The sequence below is a fragment of the Oncorhynchus tshawytscha genome, linkage group LG23, assembly GCF_018296145.1.
Source record: "Oncorhynchus tshawytscha isolate Ot180627B linkage group LG23, Otsh_v2.0, whole genome shotgun sequence".
Taxonomy (NCBI): Eukaryota; Metazoa; Chordata; class Actinopteri; order Salmoniformes; family Salmonidae; genus Oncorhynchus; species Oncorhynchus tshawytscha.
This window is the reverse complement of record NC_056451.1, coordinates 14,214,728-14,240,589: the sequence shown is the minus strand read 5'-3', so window position 1 is coordinate 14,240,589 and position 25,862 is coordinate 14,214,728. Positions and strand designations below refer to the sequence as shown.

Below are 25,862 nucleotides of genomic sequence, written 5' to 3'. Positions count from 1 at the left end.
TCTCTGATTGGGAACCATATTTAGGCAGCCATATTCTTTGAGTTTGTCGTGGGTGATTGTCCTTAGTGTCCTATGTGTACTCGTTGTTAGTTTGCACCAGATAGGCTGTTTCGGTTTCGTTTATTGTTTTTTGTAAGTTCGTGTTTCTTTGTTATATTAAACATGGATCGCAATCGACACGCTGCAGTTTGGTCCGACTCTCCTTCATCACCACTAGAAAACCGTTACAACCTGGCCATGTATTCTTATTTATTGTGATCAAAAAGGCTAAACTGATCCTAGATCAATCCGACTCTGACACTTTGTGGATACGGGCTCTGGACTGACTGTAACAACAGAGGCCCTGCACGACCAGAATCAGCCACCCTGGTCTTGTCTATTGTATACAATGAGAGATGATTGTCTCTTCAAGCTGAACACTGTCTCAGGGGAGGGCTACTTTTCTTCTACTGTCTCCTTTACCACTAACCAATGCACAAGGTCAGAATTCCTGAATATCCAATGTGATTATATTCACGTTTACTTTGAGTCGGACCCTGAGTAGATTGGTTTAACCTTGGTTTACCCCATTTTTACACACACCTGCACTACCTTTTAGTTATTTAGCAGACGCTCTTATTCAGAACAATTTATAGGAGCAATTAGGATTAATTGCCTTGCTCAAGGGCACGACGACAGATTTTCACCTATTCGAACCAGCGACCTTTCAGTTACTGGCCCAACGCTCTTAACCCCTAGTCTACCTGCCGCCCCAATATTCACACACACGCATGCCCTGACGAACACACACAGACACAAATAAACACACTTAAAGTCTGTTTATGATCTATATCTACTGTATGTTTATTTATATATGTATCTATATATTTACAATGGGAAAACCTTGTTATGAACACATCAGTGTTCTCCAAGCTTATCGCTACAGTGCAGAAGTTACCACTGCGCCATATTGGCTGAGGAGCCCTGTGAAAGATGGCAGTGTTTTCTTTATAGATGAATGCACTTCGATTTACTGTAAGGCAAGGCAGTGAACAGAGTATTTGCTTTGGCAAGATCCAAAGTTTTTCTGTACATTTTTTCTGTTGCTGTGTAAATTCTTACAAGAAACATTATTTCTACATGAGCTCTCACTGTTATTGCAGTCAAACTAACTCGTAACACTGTAATTGTTCAGCATGAAAATAGTTTTTTAATCAACTTTATGAAACAGACTTGTGTTGTCTGGTAAACACAGTGAAGCACATAAATAATAGTTTGATTCTCATTCTAAACAGTGAGGGGATAACAAAGAAGAAAGCCCTGTATACTTATATCAATACAGGACATGTTTTTTCTGTCACTAGCTCTGAATAGCAGGAGGAATTTGAAGAGAAAAGCACCATCATCTGTACATTAGTTCAGTTGCATATTTTTTTCCCCACTATTTGTCATTAAATGCTATTTTCTGGTTGGAGGCTTTTCACATTTATTTTTGGGAGAAAAACATTTGGTGGAATTAATGTATAATCTCTGTCACGCCCTGACCTTAGAGAGCCTTTTTATTTCTCTATTTGGTTAGGTCGGGGTGTGATTTGGGTGGGCATTCTAGTTTTTCTATTTCTTTGTTGGCCGGGTATGGTTCCCAATCAGAGGCAGCTGTCTATTGTTGTCTCTGATTGGGGATCATACTTAGGCAGCCTTGTTTCCCACCTCGTTTATCTTTTGTTTTTTTGGTGTTCATCTAAATAAAGATGTACGCTTACCATGCTGCGCCTTGGTCCGATCCTTCAAACAACGAAAGTAACAGAAGAGCCCAACAACGATCTTCTGTTATGTTCGTTGTTTGAAGGATCGGACCAAGGCGCAGCATGGTAAGCGTACATCTTTCTTTATTTAGATAAAAACAACAAAAGATAAACAAACGTAATGTTTTGCAGGCTACACAGTAACAGTACAAAAACAAGATCCCACAACTGAAGGTGGGAAAAAGGGCTGCCTAAGTATGATCCCCAATCAGAGACAACGAACCATACAAGGCCAACAAAGAAATAGAAACAGATTTGCCCACCCAAGTCACAGGGCGTGACAATCTCTCTCTCTGAATTTCCTCACGTAAGGAAAGGGGGATACCTAGGTTGGGTTAAACGCAGAAGACACATTTCAGTTGAAGGTGTTCAGTTGTTCAACTGGTAGTGGCACCCCTTCAGCTGATGTTAAATAGGAGCATTACGTATTCTCATGTCAGTGCCCGATCATCAAATAAGCATTTACATTTAACAGACTGGTTCGTGTAAAAAAAAAAAACTTTAGAACATTTTATTAAACTGGAAAATTGACTAAATTCTTCCATCATGAGTGGTTATTTATTGTAAAGATTCACAGTGAATGATATGTACATGTTTGCACATGTCTGTGGACATTTCTGCGTGTTTGTGAGTTTCTGTGTGTGAGAGAGTGTGCTTCAACATTAGAGTATGTCTCTGTCTCTTTCTCCATCCCCCTTCCTCCTTCAGTTGACATTGATGCCCTCGTCCAGCTGGTCTGAGCGGGCAATAAGTGTGTTGAGCATCATCTGCACATGCTCCGCCCTCATCTTGCTGATCTCCAGGACCTCCTCATGGTTCACCTTCTCCTCACTGCTGTAGTCCAGGGAGACCTTCACAATGATAATAAGAATACATTAAGATGCTCCGGTACCATACTCAATAACTAGTCAACAGATGACAGAATAGATACGCTGAGCTGTTCAGAGTGTGTGCAGAGAAGGTACATCAAATGATATACAGCAATACGAGAAGTCAATCAATACCTTGTTGGTGATGAGTGAGAGACCAAAGACCCTCAGGCCACAGTGCTTGGCCACTGTTACCTCTGGGACTGTACTCATGCCTTGGGGTTGGGGAGTGCAGACAGGGACAGGAGCGGAGGTTGGCAGGTTCATGGGGATGGAAAGCGAGGGGGGGGGGGGGGCAGAGAGAAAATGGCAAAATATCCAACAGGGTTTGTGGGTGGCACCGGGTCATGGTTGTGTGTTTGTGTGTGTAGAGAGGTGGTTATACTATTCAGCATCATTAATAACCCCCTCCGTGTACTTCCCCCTGAACTTTGGTCTCGTTCCCTGAGATTAGGTCCATTCCCTGAGATTAGGTCCCATTCCATGAGATTAGGTCCCATTCCATGAGATTAGGTCCCATTCCATGAGATTAGGTCCCATTCCATGAGATTAGGTCCCATTCCATGAGATTAGGTCCCATTCCATGAGATTAGGTCCCATTCCATGAGATTAGGTCCCATTCCCATGTTAGTATTTAATGGGAACCCAGCCAGATCTCACATATCATTAAAACCATGCTAAAAACATGGATACAATTTACACAGGCACATACTGTACGAATGCAACGACAACACAATGTTTACAGGCATAACCAAAAAGCATATGAATTAAAAATACTTATTAAGCCAAAGGTCTCACGCACTCAAACACAGCCTCCACTAAGCTGAAACTCAAGCATGGTAAAGAAAAAACACCACATAAAAAAAATATGGATTGGCAGACCTGAATTAGACTCTCACCTTAAATAATACACTCACAGGAGTAATAACTCAAAACATCATCAAAACAAGGAACCAAAGCGGCTTTTTGGTTGGCTACAACAACAAGCTCTTAAGGTAACAAGTCGGCAAAATACATGTTCTTAGGGGGAGTGGATCATAAAAGATGTAATTCGTTAATTCTGCCCACTGTAAATTGTAACAGATATTGGTGTTGTATTTTGATCCTGGATCAAATCATCAGACCAATTAGCGTCACAGCATGTAGCAGCCTGTTGGTCTATCTGTTGACCTAATCGCTAAGCTAATTAGCATGAGTCGGCTCTGTTAGCAGAGCTAGCACCATCATTTATTAACAAGCCCAGCATGGGTGTTTTTACGAGGGAGGTCCAATTAGAGCAGTGTTAATGAACTAAAAAGGGGAAAAGGAGAGTGAGCAAGCCTCGTCTGTGTTTGTATCGTTGTTAAACCATGTTGTGGCTGGTGGTCACTTGGCTCTCTGACAAAACATCCCCTTCCTGAGTAGATGCTTGATCTTGATACAGCATTTTGAAACACAAGTTGTATTAAATATCTATTGTTCCTTTAAACTTAAATTGAACCATTTCCTAACATTAACTGTAATTTGTTGCTCAAGTCATAGCCAGTTCTGGTGATGAAATACCCATTCGTGGTTGTAGCCCGTAGGCCTGTGTTGTCACCACTCACCCACAGAGTCGCACCCCAAGACCTGCAACATGCGTGCCTCAGCGATGGTCTCGAAGTTGGGCCCGCTCACCATGCAGTACACCCCTTCCCGCACAAAGTTGGTATAGTCCAGCTCATGACTGATATCCAGAGCTAGCTTCCTCAGGTCCTTACTGTAGGCATCTGACATGCAGGGGAACCGGATCCCAAACCTGGAGCAGAGCACAGACAATCACTACTGGCTTATCGATGGGACATATGGAGCAAATACTATTGCAATGCATCTCTCCTAATCTACCAATAATCTGCTACTATTAATAATATGAATAATACTGTAATATAATACAGTATTATGATAGTATACAGGCAACTGCCAACATAAAGGCAACACCAACATAAAGTGTCTTAATAGGGTTTTGGGCCACCGCGAGCCAGAACAGCTTCAATGCACCTTGGCTTAGATTTTACAATTGTGTGGAACTCTATTGGAGGGACGCGACACCATTCTTCCACGAGAAATTTCATAATTTGGTGTTTTGTTGATTGTGGTGGAAAACGCTGTCTCAGGCACCGCTCCAGAATCTCCCATAAGTTTTCAATTGGGTTGAGATCTGGTGACTGAGACCGCCATGACATCGTTTTCATGCTCATCAAGCCATTTTGTGCCCGGCGGATGGGGTCTTTGTCATCCTATTGGAGCAGAGCCAAGCTAGCCAAAATAATAGCCTGCCCAGCATTTTTATACATGACCCTAAGCATGATGGGATGTTAATTGCCTAATTAACTCAGGAACCACACCTGGGTGGAAGCACCTGCTTTCAATATATTTTGTATTCCTCATTTGCTCAAGTGTTTCCATTATTTTGGCAGTTACCTGTAGCTCTCTGAGCACTTACACTAAATATACAGTTTATTTGTCATTAATTTACAACCTCCTAGCCATAAAGGGAAAATATGAATTACAGGTTCCATGTAACCTAGTGAGCTAGATAGATTACTTGAAGAGTATGTATTTCTTCCCCTCTCCCTCCCCGTGCTTCCTCTCTCCGGGATCATTTCAGTTCTCTCACTGACTGCAACTCTCTCTCTTTCCATCTCTCCTCCCACCGTTGTGCTTCAGACTATACTACATTTTCACTCTCTCTCCTTGACTCTCCCTCCATCACTTCCACTCTCCCCTACCCATTCCCCCCACCCCTCTCTCCATCCCTCTTCCCTGCCTCTCTCCATCTCTCTGCCTGTATCGTTCATCATTGTAGCTGCACAGTGAGTGATGTGCCCTCCCACACCCCTCTCCCTCTCTCCTTATCCCCCCTCTCTACCACTGTCTCCCCTTTCTTCCCTCAATCTTTCTGTCTCCCTGTCTCTGGTTGTACCGTTCGTCATTGGGGCCGCACAGAGGGTGCTGTGCCCTCCCACAACCCTCTCCCTCTCTCCTTACCTCCCCTCTCTACCCCTGTCACCCCTCTCTACCCCTATATTTCTGTCTCCCTGTCTCTGGTTGTACCGTTCGTCATTGGGGCCGCACAGAGGGTGCTGGCCGGCGAAGCCTGGCAGGTTAATGTGGTCCTTAATGAGCATGATGTCGCCCACTTTGAAGTCCGGACACAGGCCCCCTGAGGCGTTAGTCACAATGAGGGTCTCCACGCCCAACAGCTTGAAGATCCGCACCGGGAATGTGACCTGGGGGAGAAGAGGAGGGGGATAGAGAGGAGAGAAATATAGGTGGGGAGAGAGTCAGAGAGAGAAAACAAGAGAATTATATGAGTATAGAGGAGAGGAGAAAGGAGTGGACGAGTGAAGAGGAAAAGGGAGTTGGAGAGAAAGGGAGGGAGAGATAAATATAGAAGAGAGGAAACGACGAGAGAGGTGAAGAGAATGCTACCAACACTTTATTGTACCATTAAGGGGAAGATGAGAAATGAGACATAAAATGTATTATTCTCTCTCTTGGACCATTCTTGGTTATCTCCAGCACTAGTAATACACAAGATGTGCATACAATCTGCTAGAAGCATGCAGCCACGACTTGTAACTCTGTCACACACACACTTCTCTTGATATAGTAATACCCAATAGGGTACAGATGTAGGATCTTAATTTGATCACCCTGTTGCAGGAGAACTTTCCTGAAATGTAAAACTTGTAGTGTATTTGAGTGCAGCATTAAACATATGTTCATTTAAGTTTATTCACCAGAGCGCTGTCCAATTTTTGCTCTTTGCATTAATTATAGTCTGCATAAGAATTCACATTTCCTGTTGCTGCAGCATTATTTTCCTGCTGTAGAAAACTGACTCAAATTAAGATCCTACATTTGTAAGTCAGACCACTGACAGACACATACACACGGCACCACTAGTGCAACATCCATAAACATGGTTTGCGTTTGGGGGCGCGTGTGTGGGGTGTACAGTGACTCATGAAAATGCACATTTCTGTCAGTTTGCAAGCTAGGATTGGCAATTGGTGAATATATTTCAATGCCAGATCACCTTTCTAGCCTCCTTCCCTCCTTTCCTCCATGTCTTTCCTTGCCTCACCTGCATGTATATTTGTGTGTGGCATAGGAGAAGTGATTTTTTTATGTGTATACATGTTTATGCATGCTTATCTTAATTAAACATGCATGCCAATAAGACTCATCATGCTCCAATAACAGCCACTATACAATACAGAACTAGCACCAAGGCTAACTCCAGCTGCATGCTAGCAGTTTGTATGAAAGGCACCACTCACAGAGGGAGAGGAGATCAGGGAGGGCTAACGAAGCAAGCCAGCTAATTAACCTTGCCATGCATCTCCTACCGACACACTGAGATGAGAGAGATAACAGCTCACACCCTGATTGCAAATCAGGGGGAGGGAGGGAGAGAGAGAGCGCTTGTGTGAGTGCGATTCAACAAAGCAAAACCATATTGCTTTTCTGCTATGTACCAGGCACTTGATGTAAAAATCAATGGAACAAAGTGTATCATCAAATAAAGTGTATGAAAAGGGAGATATAAAATTGGTAACAAACTAGTAGCATCACTACGCCTTCCAGATATTTACTGAGTTCTCGCTGCAACACCTCTGTATTTGTTTTGTCTTTACGTAAACTCTTGTGAGAGTGGTGCGATGTTGGTGTCGGAGGTGTCAGATACAATGACTCATGGATGTGTCCCTGGGCTGATGGAGTGTATGGACACCCTGGTGTCCCTGTCACACATACTGGACTGCTGTCCGATAATGTTGGGAAAGAAAGTGAGCAGAACAGGGACGACATGGAGATGAGAGTAGAGAGTGTGAGATTGTGTAGTGTTAGTGGTGGGGGAAAGAGAAATTAAGAAAGAGAGAGAGAAAAGAAGGGAGAGAATGAGAGAAAGACAAAGAGAGTGGGCAGATGGCAGGCTGAAACCACAGCTGTATCGGTTGCATGTGCTGGGGTAAATTTAGCAGAAATCACTTTGTCGCCTTGTCTGGTGTGCTGAGCCATAGGAAAGAGGTCCAACATCCACTGTAATCACACCTGTTCTTCTCTAACACCTTACACGTTTTGCTGCATGTTCAGTCAGCCCTCAAGATAGGAAACCTCATATAAATTATTCATTTATTATATCTGTGTCGATATTGTACATGAGTTTGTATTAAATAGGGTAGCCAAGTGGTTAGAGCATTGGACTAGTAACCGAAAGGTTGCAAGTTCAAATCCCTGAGCTAACAAGGTACAAATCTGTTGTTCTGCCCCTGAACAAGGCAGTTAACACACTGTTCCTAGGCTGTCATTGAAAATAAGAATTTGTTCTTAACTGACTTGCCTAGTTAAATAAAGATTAAATAAATATGGTTCAAGAGAAAATAGCTGATTGAGTGAAAAAAGCAGCTCATCAACTATGGTATTATTTTTCTAGTTAACTCTGCAACTATTTACTTTTTTCACAACTGCAACCAGCTTGACAACAAATACATATCGACATAATGAAATAAATAAAAGTTTGTAAAAACATTTTAAAATTATATTTCATGCTAAAACCCTCTTATAGCAACTTACAGTAATACATTTTCATACTGGTCCCCCATGGGAATCGAACCCACAACCCATGCTTTACCAACTGAGCCACACACATAATGTTTTACAGATTTGTCATTCAATTGTTTTAAAATTGTAAAATCATATTATGTGACAAGGCCAGACCAGAGATTGTTATACACCTGTGATAATCTGAAGTACCCAAACGTGCCACTAGATGTCTTGTGACAGATTACATAAAATCCTTAAAAGAGACCAAATTCTGGTCGTTTAATGGTAAACTTCTAAAGTTTCCAGTAATATACTGTCCCTTTGCAACCCTAACCGTGACAGTGCTCACCTATGGGCTGCATCTCAGCAGTGTAAAGTTACTTCCTCTCCTTTGGGTCCTATCCTACATCTACTCTGATCTGAAGAGAATTGACAGGTGAAAACAATATTGTGGAGGTCAGAATTGAGAAACAGTCCATAGGAGATAAGACATTGATCTAGAGGGCAGCATTTGGTCTGTTGTTCTCTGTGTCTCCCTATAAACTGTCACCAAAGCCTCTTGCGGTGTAAGATACTTCTGTATGTCCAATGGCGAGGCTGCAACTTAAGCCCTCCTCTGTGGTCACAGTCAATGAGAACATGATGACATGTTTACTGCCTAGCACCTGGGAGGTAGAAATGCTGCTTCGATATCTCATCATAATTACACATCTTTAGACTGTCTCCTGCTGTTCTCATAGACTGTTATACAATATGTCTATACTTTCGCCGTCCAATGCAATCTAGGTCAATAGGAACAAATTAATGTCTGGACTGGTCAGAATCAAAGGATGAGAATGAGCAATGTGGTATTTACTAGTGCTATTGATTGACAGGTACAATGTGGTGACCCTAAGTGAAAGGCCAAAAAGCCTGTGCTTCACTTATGTGCCGGTGTCCGGCAGCCATGAGGGTTGACTCTAATACATGATGTCATGTTGTCAATGTCGTAATTGCTCTGAGAATTTCCCTCGCCACTCCAGACAACAGAAGATTCCTTAGCCATTAACCAAGGGCCTAGAGGGTCTAGAGAGGGTTGCATTTATGCTGCCTTAACCAAAACAGTGGAAGGAAAGGACTAATTTAACTCTGGAGTGACATCATAAATATGCAGTGCTACAGCTGATTGACTGGTTGATTGGGGCTGAAAGTCTCAACCAAGCAAAAACCTACATACAGAAAGTTGCTGCTTTGAAATACTTTTATATACAAATAAGACAAGCGTCGCAACACAGGTGAACGGCTGCTGGTACATACCTCTCATCCACTCAACATTTGGCCCAATATCCTTACAAGCTGTTTGAGAAAATTGCTTCATTTCATTGACATTTTGTTCAAATTCACACCAAATGACCCAAAAATGACCTCATTGCTGCCAGGGCCATTTTTAAGAAACAGGGCCCAGATCAGTGGTGACCCTGTCCTAAACTTTGTTTGTTAAAATATACAGCCTTGTGCAGAGTCAGCAGTTCCCAGGCTGGTTTCAGCAATCGTCTTCCTGCCTCCCATTTTCCTGATTGTGACAGATAAAGTCAATGGGCCAAGGCCGGAGATGCCAGCCCCTCTCTGTTATACAAATAGGAGGAGTTCTCCTTCAGTTAACATGACCTTGTTGAGCCACAATGGAGAGTTTTTCGCATAGCGTTCCAAAGGAAAGGACCCATTTTGTTTCACTCTTTTCCTTCTTTATGATGGCTAATATAAGCACACACTGGTGATGAATATTTCAAAACATCCGGTGTCACCGTAGCGGGAATGTGTAAGGGTTATAGATGAGCAGGGACTGGGTTGAATCCATGGAGGCTAGGAATATTGATGTTTAAAATAGTCTGATGTGATATTTCTCTGATCTCAAAGGGCAGAGCAGCAAGGTAAAAGAGTAGAATGACTAGTAGTGTAAAGCAAATGTCTTAATGTTGGATGTTTAAAATAGGGCCTATACCTTATTAATATAGATATAGTCTTCGTCATGTTACTGGGAGTCTCTAAATGTATGGGGTCCTTCGTTGCTCAGTTTGTAGCTCAGTTGATAAAGCATGAATGTTGTAATGTCAAGGTAGTGGGTTTGATTCCTGGGACCACCCATATATATAAAATGTACCCCCCCGCATGACTGTAAGTCACTTTGAATCGAAGCATCTACTAAATGGCATATATTATTACCTGTTCATCGGTCAGATACTGTATTTGGACTTACCTTACAGAGTGAATAGCCCTCGTAGAGATGGAATCTGCCTTGCATGAAGACGCAGGATTTGCCTTTCAGAATACCAAACACCAGACACCCCTCATGACCCGGGACTGTGAAGGACACAAGCATATTCTGTCATGGATGGTTAGTGATACAGCATGTCTCATGTAGGGTTAGAAAATAAAAACTGTGAATTGATGTTTTATTCATGTTTAATTTCACAGAAGTTGTCCGATTTGTGTTGTTCATACTCCAAGCATGAGAGAGTCCTATAGAAATAAAATACTACTGCTGTAATGAAAAACTCTCTGCATGTACATACAGTTAAAGTCGAAAGTTTACATACAGTGCCTTGCGAAAGTATTCGGCCCCCTTGAACTTTGCAACCTTTTGCCACATTTCAGGCTTCAAACATAAAGATATAAAACTGTATTTTTTTGTGAAGATTCAACAACAAGTGGGACACAATCATGAAGTGGAACGACATTTATTGGATATTTCAAACTTTTTTATCAAATCAAAAACTGAAAAATTGGGCGTGCAAAATTATTCAGCCCCCTTAAGTTAATACTTTGTAGCGCCACTTTTGCTGCGATTACAGCTGTAAGTCGCTTGGGGTATGTCTCTATCAGTTTTGCACATCGAGAGACTGACATTTTTTCCCATTCCTCCTTGCAAAACAGATCGAGCTCAGTGAGGTTGGATGGAGAACATTTGTGAACAGTAGTTTTCAGTTCTTTCCACAGATTCTCGATTGGATTCAGGTCTGGACTTTGACTTGGCCATTCTAACACCTGGATATGTTTATTTTTGAACCATTCCATTGTAGATTTTGCTTTATGTTTTGGATCATTGTCTTGTTGGAAGACAAATCTCCGTCCCAGTCTCAGGTCTTTTGCATACTCCATCAGGTTTTCTTCCAGAATGGTCCTGTATTTGGCTCCATCCATCTTCCCATCTTCCCTGTCCCTGCTGAAGAAAAGCAGGCCCAAACCATGATGCTGCCACCAACATGTTTGACAGTGGGGATGGTGTGTTCAGGGTGATGAGCTGTGTTGCTTTTACGCCAAACATAACGTTTTGCATTGTTGCCAAAAAGTTCAATTTTGGTTTCATCTTGCCACTCTTCCATAAAGGCCAGATTTGTGCAATATACGACTGATTGTTGTCCTATGGACAGAGTCTCCCACCTCAGCTGTAGATCTCTGCAGTTCATCCAGAGTGATCATGGGCCTCTTGGTTGCATCTCTGATCAGTCTTCTCCTTGTATGAGCTGAAAGTTTAGAGGGACGGCCAGGTCTTGGTAGATTTGCAGTGGTCTGATACTCCTTCCATTTCAATATTATCGCTTGCACAGTGCTCCTTGGGATGTTTAAAGCTTGGGAAATCTTTTTGTATCCAAATCCGGCTTTAAACTTCTTCACAACAGTATCTCGGACCTGCCTGGTGTGTTCCTTGTTCTTCATGATGCTCTCTGCGCTTTTAACGGACCTCTGAGACTATCACAGTGCAGGTGCATTTATACAGAGACTTGATTACACACAGGTGGATTGTATTTATCATCATTAGTCATTTAGGTCAACATTGGATCATTCAGAGGTCCTCACTGAACTTCTGGAGAGAGTTTGCTGCACTGAAAGTAAAGGGGCTGAATAATTTTGCACGCCCAATTTTTCAGTTTTTGATTTGTTAAAAAAGTTTGAAATATCCAATAAATGTCGTTCCACTTCATGATTGTGTCCCACTTGTTGTTGATTCTTCACAAAAAAATGCAGTTTTATATCTTTATGTTTGAAGCCTGAAATGTGGCAAAAGGTCGCAAAGTTCAAGGGGGCCGAATACTTTCGCAAGGCACTGTATACCTTAGCCAAATACATTTAAACTCAGTTTTTCACAATTCCTGACATTTTAATCCTAGTAAAAATTCCCATGTCTTAGGTCAGTTAGGATCACCACTTTATTTTAAGAATGTGAAATGTTAAAATAATAGTAAATAGAATTATTTATTTCAGCTTTTATTCTTTCATTGCATTCCCAGTGGGTCAGAAGTTAACATACACTCAATTCGTATTTGGTAGCATTGCCTTTAAATTGGGTCAAAAGTTTCGGGTGCTGCGTAGTGAGATAGGAACCGAATGATTACAACACTGTTTAGAGAAGTGACTTTCTTCTCCTCCGTCAGAGGTTGACGGTTGGCAGAGGGAAGTTTAGGGGGAGGATGGTGTCAGTTGTTACTCTGTCCATTGTGGAGTGCACCAGTCCCTCCTACAGCAAAGCACCCCCACAACATGATGCTGCCACCCCCATGCTTCATGGTTGGGATGGGTTTCTTCAGCTTGCAAGATTCCCCCTTTTTCCTCCAAAAATAACGATGTTCATTATGGCCAAACAGTTCTATTTTTGTTTCATCAGACCAGAGGACATTTCTCCAAAAAGTACGATCTTTGTCCCCATGTGCAGTTGCAAACCGCAGTCTGGCTTTTTTATGGTGGTTTTGGAGCAGCGGCTTCTTCCTTGCTGAGCAGCCTTTTAGGTTATGTCGATATAGGACTCATTTTACTGTGTGTATAGATACTTTTGTACCAAAGGACAAGGTCCTTTGATGTTGTCTGGGATTGATTTGCACTTTTCGCACCAAAGTACGTTCATCTCTAGGAGACAGAACGCGTCTCCTTCCTGAGCGTTATGACGGTTGCGTGGTCCCATGGTGTTTATACTTGCGTACTATTGTTTGTACAGATGAATGTGGTACCTTCAGGCATTTGGAAATTGCTCCCAAGGATGAACCAGACTTGTGGAGGTCTACAATTGTTTTTCTGAGGTCTTAGCTGATTTCTTTTGATTTTCCAATGATGTCAAGCAAAGAGGCACTGAGTTTGAAGGTAGGCCTTGAAATACATCCACAGGTACACCTCCAATTGACTGAAATGATGTCAATTAGCCTATCAGAAGCTTCTAAAGCCTTGACAGAAATTTCTGGAATTGTCCAAGCTGTTTAAAGGCACAGTCAACATAGTGTTCTGACCCAATGGAATTGTGATACAGTGAATTATAAGTGAAATAACCTGTCTGTAAACAATTGTTGGACAAATTACTTGTGTCATGCACAAAGTAGATGTCCTAACCGACTTGCCAAAGCTATAATTTGTTAACAAGAAATTTATGGAGTGGTTGAAAAATTAGTTTTAATGACTCCAACCTAAGTGTATGTAAACTTCCGACTTCAACTGTACATACAATGGGACCTACAGTTGAAGTCGGAAGGTTACATACACTTAGGTTGTAGTCATTAAAACTCGTTTTTCAACCACACCACACATTTCTTGTTAACAAATTATAGTTTTGGCAAGTCCACATAATTCACCCAATTTATTGTGGGAAGCTTGTTGAAGGCTACCCAAAACGTTGGACCCAAGTTAAACAATGTAAAGGCAATGCTACCAAATACTAATTGAGTGTATGTAAACTTCTGCTCTAATTATGTTGGTAATCAGTTTAAAAAAGAAATATGGCACCTCGGGTTTTGTGATATATGGCCATTATACCACGGCTAAGGGCTGTCTCCAGGCACTCCGCAATGCGTTGTGCCTAAGAACAGCCTTTACCCGGGGTATATTGGCCATATACCACACCCCCCCATGCCTTATTGCTTAAAAATACCACGGCCTTCAGACAATCAGCATCCATGGCTCAAACCACCCGGTTTATAATCTGACATGGACTATAGAAAGTGCATTCTGAAAGAATTCAGACCCCTTGACTTTTTCAAGATTTTGTTACGTTACAGCCTTATTCTAAAATTGATTCAATTGTTTTTTCCCCCTCATCACTCAACACACAATACTCCATAATAACAAATCAAAAACAGATTTAGAATTTTTTTGCAAATGTATTACAAATAAAACTTAAATATCACATTTACATAAGTAGTCAGACCCTTCACTCAGTACTTTGTTGAAGCACCCTTGGCAGCAATTACAGCCTCAAGTCTTCTTGGGTATGACGCTACAAACTTGACACATCTATATTTGGGGAGGATCTCCCATTCTTCTCTGCAGATCCTGTCAAGCTTGGATGGGGAGCGTCGCTGCACAGCTATTTTCAGGTCTCTCCAGAGATGTTCTATCGGGTTCAAGTCCGGGTTCTGGCTGGGCCACTCAAGGACATTCAGAGACTTGTCCTGAAGCCACTCCTGCATTGTCTTGGCTGTGTTCTTAGGGTCATTGTCCTGTTGGAAGGTGAACTTTCACCCCCAGTCTAAGGTCCTGAGCGCTCTGGTGCAGGATCTCTCTGTACTTTGCTCCATTCATCTTTCCCTCGATCCTGACTAGTCTCCCAGTCCCCGCCGCTGAAAAACATCCCTGCAGCATGATGCTGCCACCACTGTGCTTCACCGTAAGGATGGTGCCAGGTTTCCTCCAGACATGACGCTTGGCATTCAGGCCAAAGAGTTCAATCTTGGTTTCATCAGTCTAGAGAATCTAGTTTCTCATGGTCTGAGAGTCCTTTAGGTGCCTTTTGGCAAACTCCAAGCAGGCTGTCATGTGCCTTTTAATGAGGAGTGGCTTCCGTCTGGCCACTCTACCATAAAGGCCTGATTGGTGGAGTGCTGCAGAGACGGTTGTCCTTCTGGAAGGTTGTCCCATCTCCACGGAGGAACTCTGGAGCTCTGTCAGCGTGACCATCGGGTTCTTGGTCACCTCCCTAACCAAGGCCCTTCTCCCCCGATTGCTCAGTTTGGCCAGGAAGCCAGCTCTAGGAAGAGTCTTGATGAAGGCCACTGTGTTCTTGGGGACCTTCAATGCTGCAAACATTTTTTGGTGCCCTTCCCCAGATCTGTGCCTCGACACAATCCTGCCTCTGAGCTCTACGGGCAATTCCTTCAACCTCATGGCTTGGTTTTTGCTCTGGCATGCACTGTCAACTGTGGGACCTTATATAGACAGGTGTGTGCCTTTCCAAATCATGTCCAATCAATTGAATTTACCACACGTCGACTCCAATCAAGTTGTAGAAACATCTCAAGGATGATCAATGGAAACAGGATGGACAGGAGCTCAATTTCAAATCTCATAGCAAAGGGTCTGAGTACTTATGTAAATAAGGTATCTGTTTTTTATTTTGAATACACTTCCAAAAATGTCTAAAAAACAGTTTTTGCTTTGTCATTATGGGGAATTGTGTGTAGATTGATGAGGAAAACATTTTATTCAATTAAATTTAGAATAAGGCCTTAATGTAAGAAAATGTGGAAAAAGTCAAGGGTTCTGAATACTTTCCAAATGCACTGTAGTATTCAGGACAGCATGCAGTGTAGGAACAGTATCTGTGCTATTGAAATAAAAGTGTTAGTCATCTGCTGTCAAATGTCAACTGTAATTGTCTGTTTAGTACCCTTCTTTATAGTGGGGATGATGGCTGAGACTACAGCAGAGTTGTGTTCGGTGGTGTGGAGATGATGTTAATTTGACCCTGAGTTTTGTCAGAGGCAATTTGTTGAAAAGTGCTGCGTAATGAGATAGAACCTGAATGATTACAACACAGTTTAGAGAAGTGACTTTCTTCTCCTCCGTCAGAGGTTGACGGTTGGCAGAGGGGAGTTTAGGGGGGAGGATGGTGTCAGTTATTACTCTGTCCATTGAAGTTACTTCAGAATCCATTCCATTGCTGCATTAACTTGTTTTAATGAGCGTAACTGGATGTCACTTTATAAAGACTTGGTGTGAGTGACCAAGCAAATAATGTATTTCTAAGGATGCACTATCGTATTGGTTATCTAAGGATACACTATCGTATTGGTTATCTAAGGATGCACTATCGTATTGGTTATCTAAGGATGCACTATCGTATTGGTTATCTAAGGATGCACTATCGTATTGGTTATCGAAGGATGCACTATCGTATTGGTTATCTAAGGATGCACTATCGTATTGGTTATCTAAGGATGCACTATCATATTGGTTATCTAAGGATGCACTATCGTATTGGTTATCTAAGGATGCACTATCGTATTGGTTATCTAAGGATGCACTATCATATTGGTTATCGAAGGATGCACTATCGTATTGGTTATCGAAGGATGCACTATCGTATTGGTTATCTAAGGATACACTATCGTATTGGTTATCTAAGGGTGCACTATCGTATTGGTTATCTAAGGATGCACTATCGTATTGGTTATCGAAGGATGCACTATCGTATTGGTTATCTAAGGATGCACTATCGTATTGGTTATCTAAGGATGCACTATCATATTGGTTATCTAAGGATGCACTATCATATTGGTTATCTAAGGATGCACTATCGTATTGGTTATCTAAGGATGCACTATCGTATTGGTTATCTAAGGATGCACTATCGTATTGGTTATCTAAGGATGCACTATCATATTGGTTATCTAAGGATGCACTATCGTATTGGTTATCTAAGGATGCACTATCGTATTGGTTATCTAAGGATGCACTATCGTATTGGTTATCTAAGGATGCACTATCGTATTGGTTATCTAAGGATGCACTATCGTATTGGTTATCTAAGGATGCACTATCGTATTGGTTATCGAAGGATGCACTATCGTATTGGTTATCTAAGGATGCACTATCGTATTGGTTATCTAAGGATGCACTATCGTATTGGTTATCTAAGGATGCACTATCGTATTGGTTATCTAAGGATGCACTATCGTATTGGTTATCTAAGGATGCACTATCGTATTGGTTATCTAAGGATGCACTATCGTATTGGTTATCTAAGGATGCACTATCATATTGGTTATCGAAGGATGCACTATCGTATTGGTTATCTAAGGATGCACTATCGTATTGGTTATCTAAGGATGCACTATCGTATTGGTTATCTAAGGATGCACTATCATATTGGTTATCTAAGGATGCACTATCATATTGGTTATCTAAGGATGCACTATCGTATTGGTTATCTAAGGATGCACTATCGTATTGGTTATCTAAGGATGCACTATCGTATTGGTTATCTAAGGATGCACTATCGTATTGGTTATCTAAGGATGCACTATCGTATTGGTTATCGAAGGATGCACTATCGTATTGGTTATCTAAGGATGCACTATCGTATTGGTTATCTAAGGATGCACTATCGTATTGGTTATCTAAGGATGCACTATCGTATTGGTTATCTAAGGATGCACTATCGTATTGGTTATCTAAGGATGCACTATCGTATTGGTTATCTAAGGATGCACTATCGTATTGGTTATCTAAGGATGCACTATCATATTGGTTATCGAAGGATGCACTATCGTATTGGTTATCTAAGGATGCACTATCATATTGGTTATCTAAGGATGCACTATCATATTGGTTATCTAAGGATGCACTATCGTATTGGTTATCTAAGGATGCACTATCGTATTGGTTATCTAAGGATGCACTATCGTATTGGTTATCTAAGGATGCACTATCGTATTGGTTATCTAAGCCTTTATTGGATACTGCTATGTTGTGTGGATTTGATTCAATCTGGCCCTTTGGTTTTACAGGTTATTGGATAGGCAATTTTTTTGTTTTTTGTTTGCTGTTACAGGTTCACACAGCATAGCACCTGATCACAGGCAAACACCAATTATTAGTATTGTCTGAAATCACACTAATTTAGAATGTCTGCCAATCATTATGCTCTCCATTTAATTGACCAAAAAACGAGAAGTCTAGTGCTGCACTGAACATCGATTAGTGTTTTCAATGGGCTTCTCTCTGACAAGCTTAAATGAACTAGAATATAATTGGGAAGACTGCAACACAAACCAAACCAGAATTGAAGATAATAAAAAAAAATGTCAGCTCTGTCTAATGAAGGCAACATTGTCAAATAATGTCATTTCTAGGCTTCTCATTTGTTTATTTATGATGCTATTGTTGTCCAAAAACACAACAAAAGCTGGTTACTAGACAGATGGCTATGGCTTTTCTGCAAAGACCCACCTTACTCTAATAATAATAGGAAAGTGAACATTTGAGCGCTTATGCAGACATTTTATATTCACCTCCACATGATGAATATTTAAATATGTCCATGAGATCATAATAAGAATTCCATGTGGAAGATATTAGGGCCTATTTTTACTCCAGTTATAATATTTTATTCATGGGGCGTAGTTATTCATTCTTGGTTCATTTTCCCGCCAACTGGTTATGATTTGTTTTTCCATGCGACATTTTGACAAAGACACACAGAAATCCCAAATGCATTTCAGCAAGTAAATAATGAACTACTTAGCTGCAATGGTGTGTCAATGGAATCATTGAGGGAAAATGTAAATTCCTCTGCTGTGCAGGCATAATTAAGAGCACTACACAGGTTCACCTGATGTTTGGGAGAATCAGTGAACAAGCTAATTGGGGTGAGGTGATGTTTACAGAGAGGCGTTGCCTATTATATTTGTCAAAGTGTGTATGTGTGTATGTGTGTGTGGGGGGTTGGGTAGTATAGATTGACAGTTTATACGTAGCAAACCATTTCTGGTTACTTCTGAATTCCCAGAATGTTAGTAGGTTTTGCCGGGACATTTTAACAACAGTCATAGGAAGTTTTCATGCTAACATTGGACGTAAACCAAATTAAGACTCCATAGGAACTTGATCTTAACATTGTAGGAACATTCACTGTTTGCTGGGTAGAGACCACAATATACTATCATTAGTCTCATATCAATATTATCATGACACATTATATGTTCGTGACAGCGACTTCATCTCACCTGTGCTGACGGGGAAGTTGGGGATATCTGCGTAAGGGAAGATCTCTTTGTTGGTAACACCATCGGCAAGCAGGCCCAGGCCTGAGCCACACACCACTGCGATCTTAGGCCTATGTCTCGTCCGACTCAGAAGCCATTCTGTCGTCTGATTGTAGTCTTCAAAAGAGCAACAGCTAGGAGAGATGACACTCAGGTAATTATTTTTAAATAGACTGCCTGACTACACACCATGTAGAGCAGGGATCGGCAACAGGTGGCCCACGGGCCAAAACCGTCCCGCAAATGTGATTTTGGGGGGATTTAACTTTTTGGTCAAAAAAGACTGTAAAATCACCAGGAATTTAGCTAAAAAGGTGTTTAATTTTGGAAATCTGTTCCCAACCATTCCCACAAATAAAAAAAGAGACGTGATCGTGTCTCCATGGTTGCCTACCCCTGATGTAGAGACACATGCTTAATTCCAAATGAACCCCTTGTCCCTACCACTCAACATTTAATATGGATATGAAAGGATTTGGTATGAACAATATGGTAATAGTTCCACCATACCTTCTGATAGGCTATGTTTTTTTCCCCACCATATTGTCTAAACCTCCTTAAACAAGTCCATAGGTGGTAGTGACACGCTGTCAATTTTGAATTGGGCAGTTGACTAAATTAGGCAATGGAGTTAGGTATAGCTCAACTTCTATAATTTGTTAGATAGAAATAAAACACACTTGCAATAGATAAAGAATATACTGACTGTATCCTTCTAGGAACAATATTGTTTATCATCAAAAATGATGCAAGGAAGACGAGGTAACATATCTGCTTAGATCTTTGTTTACAGTGCCCTCAGAAAGTATTCATAACCCTTGACTTAGTCCACATTTTGTTGTGTTACAGCTTGAATTCAAAATGTGTTCAATATATTTCTCATCCATCTGGAATAACACAATACCCCATAATGTTACGTTGGTATAAAGGGATTGAGAGACAGGCGCAGGAATGCGTAATAGGGGTTTTTATTTCCCAAATTACAGCGTGCCGTGTAAAGGCACGGGACGAAGACCAAACAAACACGTATACAATCACAGGGTAGAAACCCAAACAAAAGAGCGAGGAGTACCTCGAATAAATACACAATCGCACAATGATTATCACACGGGACGAGACCCGTAATCATCTGCACAATATACGTGGCACAAAAGCTAAAACAACATAGCACAGGTACTCACACGAACCAACGGACATTGGAACAATAATCAACAGGACAACGGTGAACAAATGACACACTTATACAGTTACTAATCAAATGGGAATAGGGACCAGGTGTGCGTAATGACAGTTCCGGGGGGATCCATGACACATAATGACATAGTGAAAACATGTTTTAAGAAATGTTTGCACATTTATTGAAAATTACAAACAGAAATATCTCATTTACAGAAGTATTCATACCCTGAGTAAATACTTTATAGAAGCACATTTGGCAGCAATTACAGCTGTGAGTCTTTCTGGGTAAGTCTCTAAGAGCTTTGAATACCTGGATTGTACAACATTATTCTTTTCAAAATTAAAATTGGCAGTTGATCATTGCTAGACAACCATTTTCAGGTCTTGCCATAGATTTTTAAGTAGATTTAAGTCAAATCTGTAACTCGGCCACTCAGGAACATTCACTGTCTTCTTCATAAGCAACTCCAGTGTAGATTTGGCCTAGTTGCAGATACGACTCCAGTGTAGATTAGGTTTTTGTCCTGGTGAAAGGTGAATTCATCTCCCAGTGTTTGGTGGAAAGCAAACTGAACCAGGTTTCCCCTCTAGAATTTTGCCTGTGCTTAGCTCCATTCCGTTTATTTTTTTATCCTGAAAAACTCCCAATCGGTAACGATTAAAAGCATACCCACAACATGATGCAGCCACCACTATGCTTGAAAATATGGAGAATGATACTCAGTAATGTGTTGTATTGGAGTTGCCCCAAACATAACACTTTGTATTCAGGACAAAAAGTGAATTGCTTTGAAACATTTTTTAAAGTATTACTTTAGTGCCTTGTTGCAGACAGGATGCATGTTTTGGAATATTCTTATTGTCTACAGGCATCCTTCTTTTCCCTCTGTCAGTTAGGTTAGTATTGTGGAGTAACTACAATGTTGTTGATCCATCCTCAGTTTTCTCCTATCACAGGCATTAAACTCTGTTTTAAAGTCACCATTGGCCTCGTGGGGAAATCCCTGAGCGATTTCCTTCCTCTACGGAAGTATGCTTGTATCTGTGTATTGACTGGGTGTATTGATACACCATCCAAAGTGTAATTAATAACTTCACCATGCTCAAAGGGATTTTCAATGTCTGCTTTTTTTATACAAATCTACCAATAGGTGACCTTCTTTGCGAGATATTGGAAAACTTTCCTGGTCTTTGTGGTTGAATCTGTGTTTGAAATTCACTGCTTGACTGAGGGACCTTACAGATACATAATTGAATGTGTGGGGTACAGAGATGAGGTAGTCAATCAAAAATCTTAAACACTATTATTGCACACACAGAGTGAGTCCATGCAAATTATTATGTGACTTGTTAAGCAAATGTTTACTCTTGAACTTATTTCGGCCATAACAAAAGGGTTGAACATTTATTGGCTCAAGACATTTCAGCTTTTCATTTTTAATGAATTTGTAAAACTGTCTAAAAATACCATTCCACTTTGACATTATGGGGTTTTGTGTGTAGACCAGTGACACAAACTCTCAATATATAAATATAAAATTAGAAGTGCACACCTCATTACAACGCAACAAATCCGTATAGAGAACAGTTCCATTTTCCTTCATTGTGATCAAACAGGAATAACTCCAACTAATAAATCCGCCGAGGCACAGGAGGAATAACTGAAATAAGTGAGGAGATCTCACTGCTCTTTTGAAATGGGGTGCCTGACCTGAGGAAACATATTCAAAGCAATTGTTCCACAGATTGTCAACCCCTGAGTGGTATTTTACATTACAATTACAATTCAAATCCAATTTAGCCTCTTGTATTCACTGAGTGCACAGTATGTGACCTGACTTGTAAGTTGTTCTGATATAGGCCCCCTCTGAATGTATTAACAAATCAGTGTATTTATTGAAAAGCAAGAATGAATACTATAATACCCTGCTAACCTGCAGTCTAAGACTGTCTGTGCCTGTTTATTCCTCTCAGATTCACATTTTGAAATGTTCCTTAGTAAGTCCCTCTAAAAGTCGTTATGACTGCTAGTATGTTTGTTTTAAACAAACACATTAAATGTATGTAACAATTCCATTTTTGTTTCATAATTTATGGGAAACAAATGAAAATGTGTGTATTCACTGTCATCCCTGGATCAAAGTTGTGCTTATGCTAAACCAATCCATTTAACTGGAAATATTGTCTGATGTGTGAAATATGATGAAGAAAATAACATTTACCATTCTGTACTTCCTTTGGTATGCATGATCCACAAACAGGTCTGTCAGGTGCAGTCTGGTGGGGAGTTTAGAGTTAATCAAAGCTGGCGACGATAGATAGAGTTAAGAGAGATCATGAGGGAGTGAGATAGTGCCACGCAACCTAGTGTGTGGAACCTTTTCATTGGTTGATTTTGAGGTGGGAAATAGTGTGGGGTATATTCTTTGGGATTCCTGGAGGAGAAAAAACGTGCCGAGCCACATCCTCGTGGGATGCAAAGGTCCGATGTGACAAGGGTACATGCAAATAATTACAGGGTTTACCAATGTTCTTTTAACTATTTAAAGTCACGTTCACAGTGAAAGTGACTTTGTTTAACAAATCAGAAAGGACCTTACTACAATATTCACTAACAAATATTAAGTAAATATGTCTAACTTGTTTTATATCAGTTTAAGCAATATGACTAATGGGTTGTTTATTACAGCATAGGATTATTAATTGTTGTTATTTGTGAAATGGGGCAAAACCATATTCATTCAGGTGGCCAAAGGTGGGTTGGTGGGGGCATCTCTGGTTAAATGTCTAGTGTCCGTCAGCATATGCCACTATCATCTTAGTCAGCTGCTGTCTGTGACCCTTGACCTTTCATTCTGCTACACCTCCACGTCTTCAGACACATCCGGCTCCCATCCACACATAGCATGGACTTTGAGTGGAGAGAGAGAGGTGTGCATTTAGCTCACAACCATTTTTTGACTAGATAGTGTTGATGCCCTGAGTTCAAGGTAAAACCAGTCAATGAGTAACATTGGCTTACATAACACTCTTACATGAGGACTCTTACACTAAGGAAGTGTACAAATCTACAGCATTCCAAGGTACAGACATTTTCAAAACGTTAAGATGTTTGATTATTGAGTAGAAGGGTATGGGTTCAGCAAAAACTTGTGTATAGTATTTAGTAATTCATTAGTTATAAAGAATGCTTAACAGCTAGTGGCAGGAGTAGGTATTGCAGGGGATTTATATCGATCAGGGCGTATCATCTAGAGACATAGAATTAGACAGTTTGCCTTGCTGGGATATGAAAGGAGTACACTGACATGGTTATTACTGTCATTAACATACCTTTAATTATTGCTCCCTGTAAGTTGATGTCGACTTTAGTACTGTGCCAGATGTGGTCTACGGAGGGGAATCCAGACAGCTGATTATCCTGATGAAAACCCAACAGATGATGATGTGTGTGTGTGTGTGTGTGTGTGTGTGTGTGTGTGTGTGTGTGTGTGTGTGTGTGTGTGTGTGTGTGTGTGTGTGTGTGTGTGTGTGTGTGTGTGTGTGTGTGTGTGTGTGTGTGTGTGTGTGTGTGTGTGTGTGTGTGTGTGTGTGTGTGTGTGTGTGTGTGTGTGCGTATTTGCGTATGTGTGTGTGTGCATGCCGTGATCGTTGTGCGTTGGGTATGATTTTGGATGAGCCGTGGGATAACCTAACTACTCTCAAGGACGATTGCGTTGTTACAATGGGTTCTCTACCCAGCTCACTCTCTCTAAGCTTCTCTCTAAGCTTCTCTCTAAGCTCTCTCAAAAAGTTTTTGGGGGAGGACATTTGTTTCATCTTCACAGAATTTCATACTATGCTTTATTTGAACTAATGTTAGATGTGAAGAAATCTGACAAAATTATTTTTCTTCATCCCTGATCTCAGAAACGCAGAACAAAATCTTGTGTAATTGTGTCAGATGCCGCTTTCATAACTTGTGACGCAAAATGAAAGCACCGGAACTACTGTTGCTTATCCCATCCTTCCGACAAATGTTAAGATATTTTATTTGTATTTGACCTTTTTTTAACTAGGCAAATCAGTTAAGAACATATTCTTACTTTCAATGATGGCATATGAATAGTGGCAGGTTAACTGCCTTGTTCAGGGGCAGAACAACAGATTTTTACCTTGTCAGTTCAGGGATTCGATCTTGCAACCTTTCGGTTACTAGTCCAACACTCTAACCACTAGGCTACCTGCCACCCCGTATCATTTATGTCATGTAGTCTGTCCACGAGAGATTGCTTCTTCCCTAATTTGTTGAACTATGGAAAATTCTAGGTGAAAACCCTGGCATCTCGCCCAGTAAAATATTTTATGCTTCTAATGATGATCAACCCAAGTTCTCAATTGAAGACTGTTAGGCTGCATTTACACATGCAGACCAATTCTGATCTTTTGCCCAATTATGGGCAAAATATCTGATCTAATTGGTCAAAATACCAATTTGTGAAAAAAAAAAAATTGGTCTGCCAGAGTAAGGCTGCATTTACACAGGCAGCTCAATTCTGATCTTTTTTTTTATCACCAATTGATATCAGATCAGCTCTGAAAAATATCTGATGTGAAAAGATCTAATGTGACTGGTCAAAAGACCAAATAGTGGAAAAAATATCAGAATTGGGTTGCCTATGTAAACACAGCCTATACACAGCTCTAGATGAAAGAGCATATCATGACAAGCAAAAACAAGAGGATTACATGATGGACGACCACAGATTCACGTCTTAGGCCATTGTGGACCGATAGGCTACGTTTCTCATTCAATTTGTATTATAACCTATTTACCACTACTGGTCAACTCAATTGTGATGATTGCAGATTAATTGATCAGATAAGAGTAGTATCCTCTTAATGGGCTATGAGTCGGTACAAGTTGGTACTGGTTACTGTGGTGGTAATACAGGGACATAATGTGTCATAAGCTCAGTCAGACTGGCAATAGGCTTAAACTAAAGCCCATGAAACATCACATTGCACTTGGCAGGACAATGTCCAATCCTGGAGTCACCTTGACCATAATGAATCTCTTTGTCTAGACAGGGTCATTCAACGGTATGTATATGTGCACACAAACACACATACACACATAAGCAAGCACGCATACACACACAGATACACACACACACATGCGCCCTAAGCAAATAGTAGACTGCAGACTGATTCACTGAACCTGTCGGAGTTCAGAAAACATACTGTTATGTAAGAGTATTTTTGCGCTCCTAAACACAAATAAATATCAAATGCTTATGTACTGCTTATAAATGCTGTATGTATGGGTTATGAATGTGTTATGAAGTTGCTGACCCCTGCTCGGAAGGATAACTGTATCATATCCATTTGAATTCGGGCATGGTTGTGTGCAGACAATGGGACCAGAGAGAATATCTTTTTCAGTCTCCAGGCCTTGGCAGCTCATTTGCATCTGCATG

At 40.8% G+C, this 25,862-nt stretch overlaps 1 protein-coding gene across 1 annotated transcript; it reads right to left on the bottom strand.

Annotated features, from left to right (window-relative positions):
* Positions 1-2,074: 2,074 nt before the first annotated feature.
* pnp4b (purine nucleoside phosphorylase 4b) lies at positions 2,075-22,757 on the bottom strand. Its single transcript, XM_024385717.2, has 7 exons — positions 22,626-22,757; positions 19,186-19,358; positions 10,458-10,561; positions 5,726-5,901; positions 4,240-4,430; positions 2,789-2,868; positions 2,075-2,635 (listed from the first exon to the last, which is right to left on the bottom strand). Exons 1-7 carry the CDS (start codon positions 22,649-22,651, stop codon positions 2,489-2,491), a joined length of 897 nt encoding a protein of 298 aa, XP_024241485.1. The 5' UTR covers positions 22,652-22,757; the 3' UTR covers positions 2,075-2,488.
* Positions 22,758-25,862: the final 3,105 nt, after the last annotated feature.

Bases quoted from the DNA above. Each gene is read 5' to 3' on its own strand.
- pnp4b (XM_024385717.2), bottom strand. From the start codon at position 22,651: ATGCATACCAAAGGAAGTACAGAATG. The intron at 10,562-19,185 runs GTGAGATGAAGT...TGTCCTTCACAG, and splicing joins CAACTTCCCCGTCAGCACAG to TCCCGGGTCATGAGGGGTGT. The intron at 4,431-5,725 runs GTACAACCAGAG...GCTCTGCTCCAG, and splicing joins TGCGGCCCCAATGACGAACG to GTTTGGGATCCGGTTCCCCT.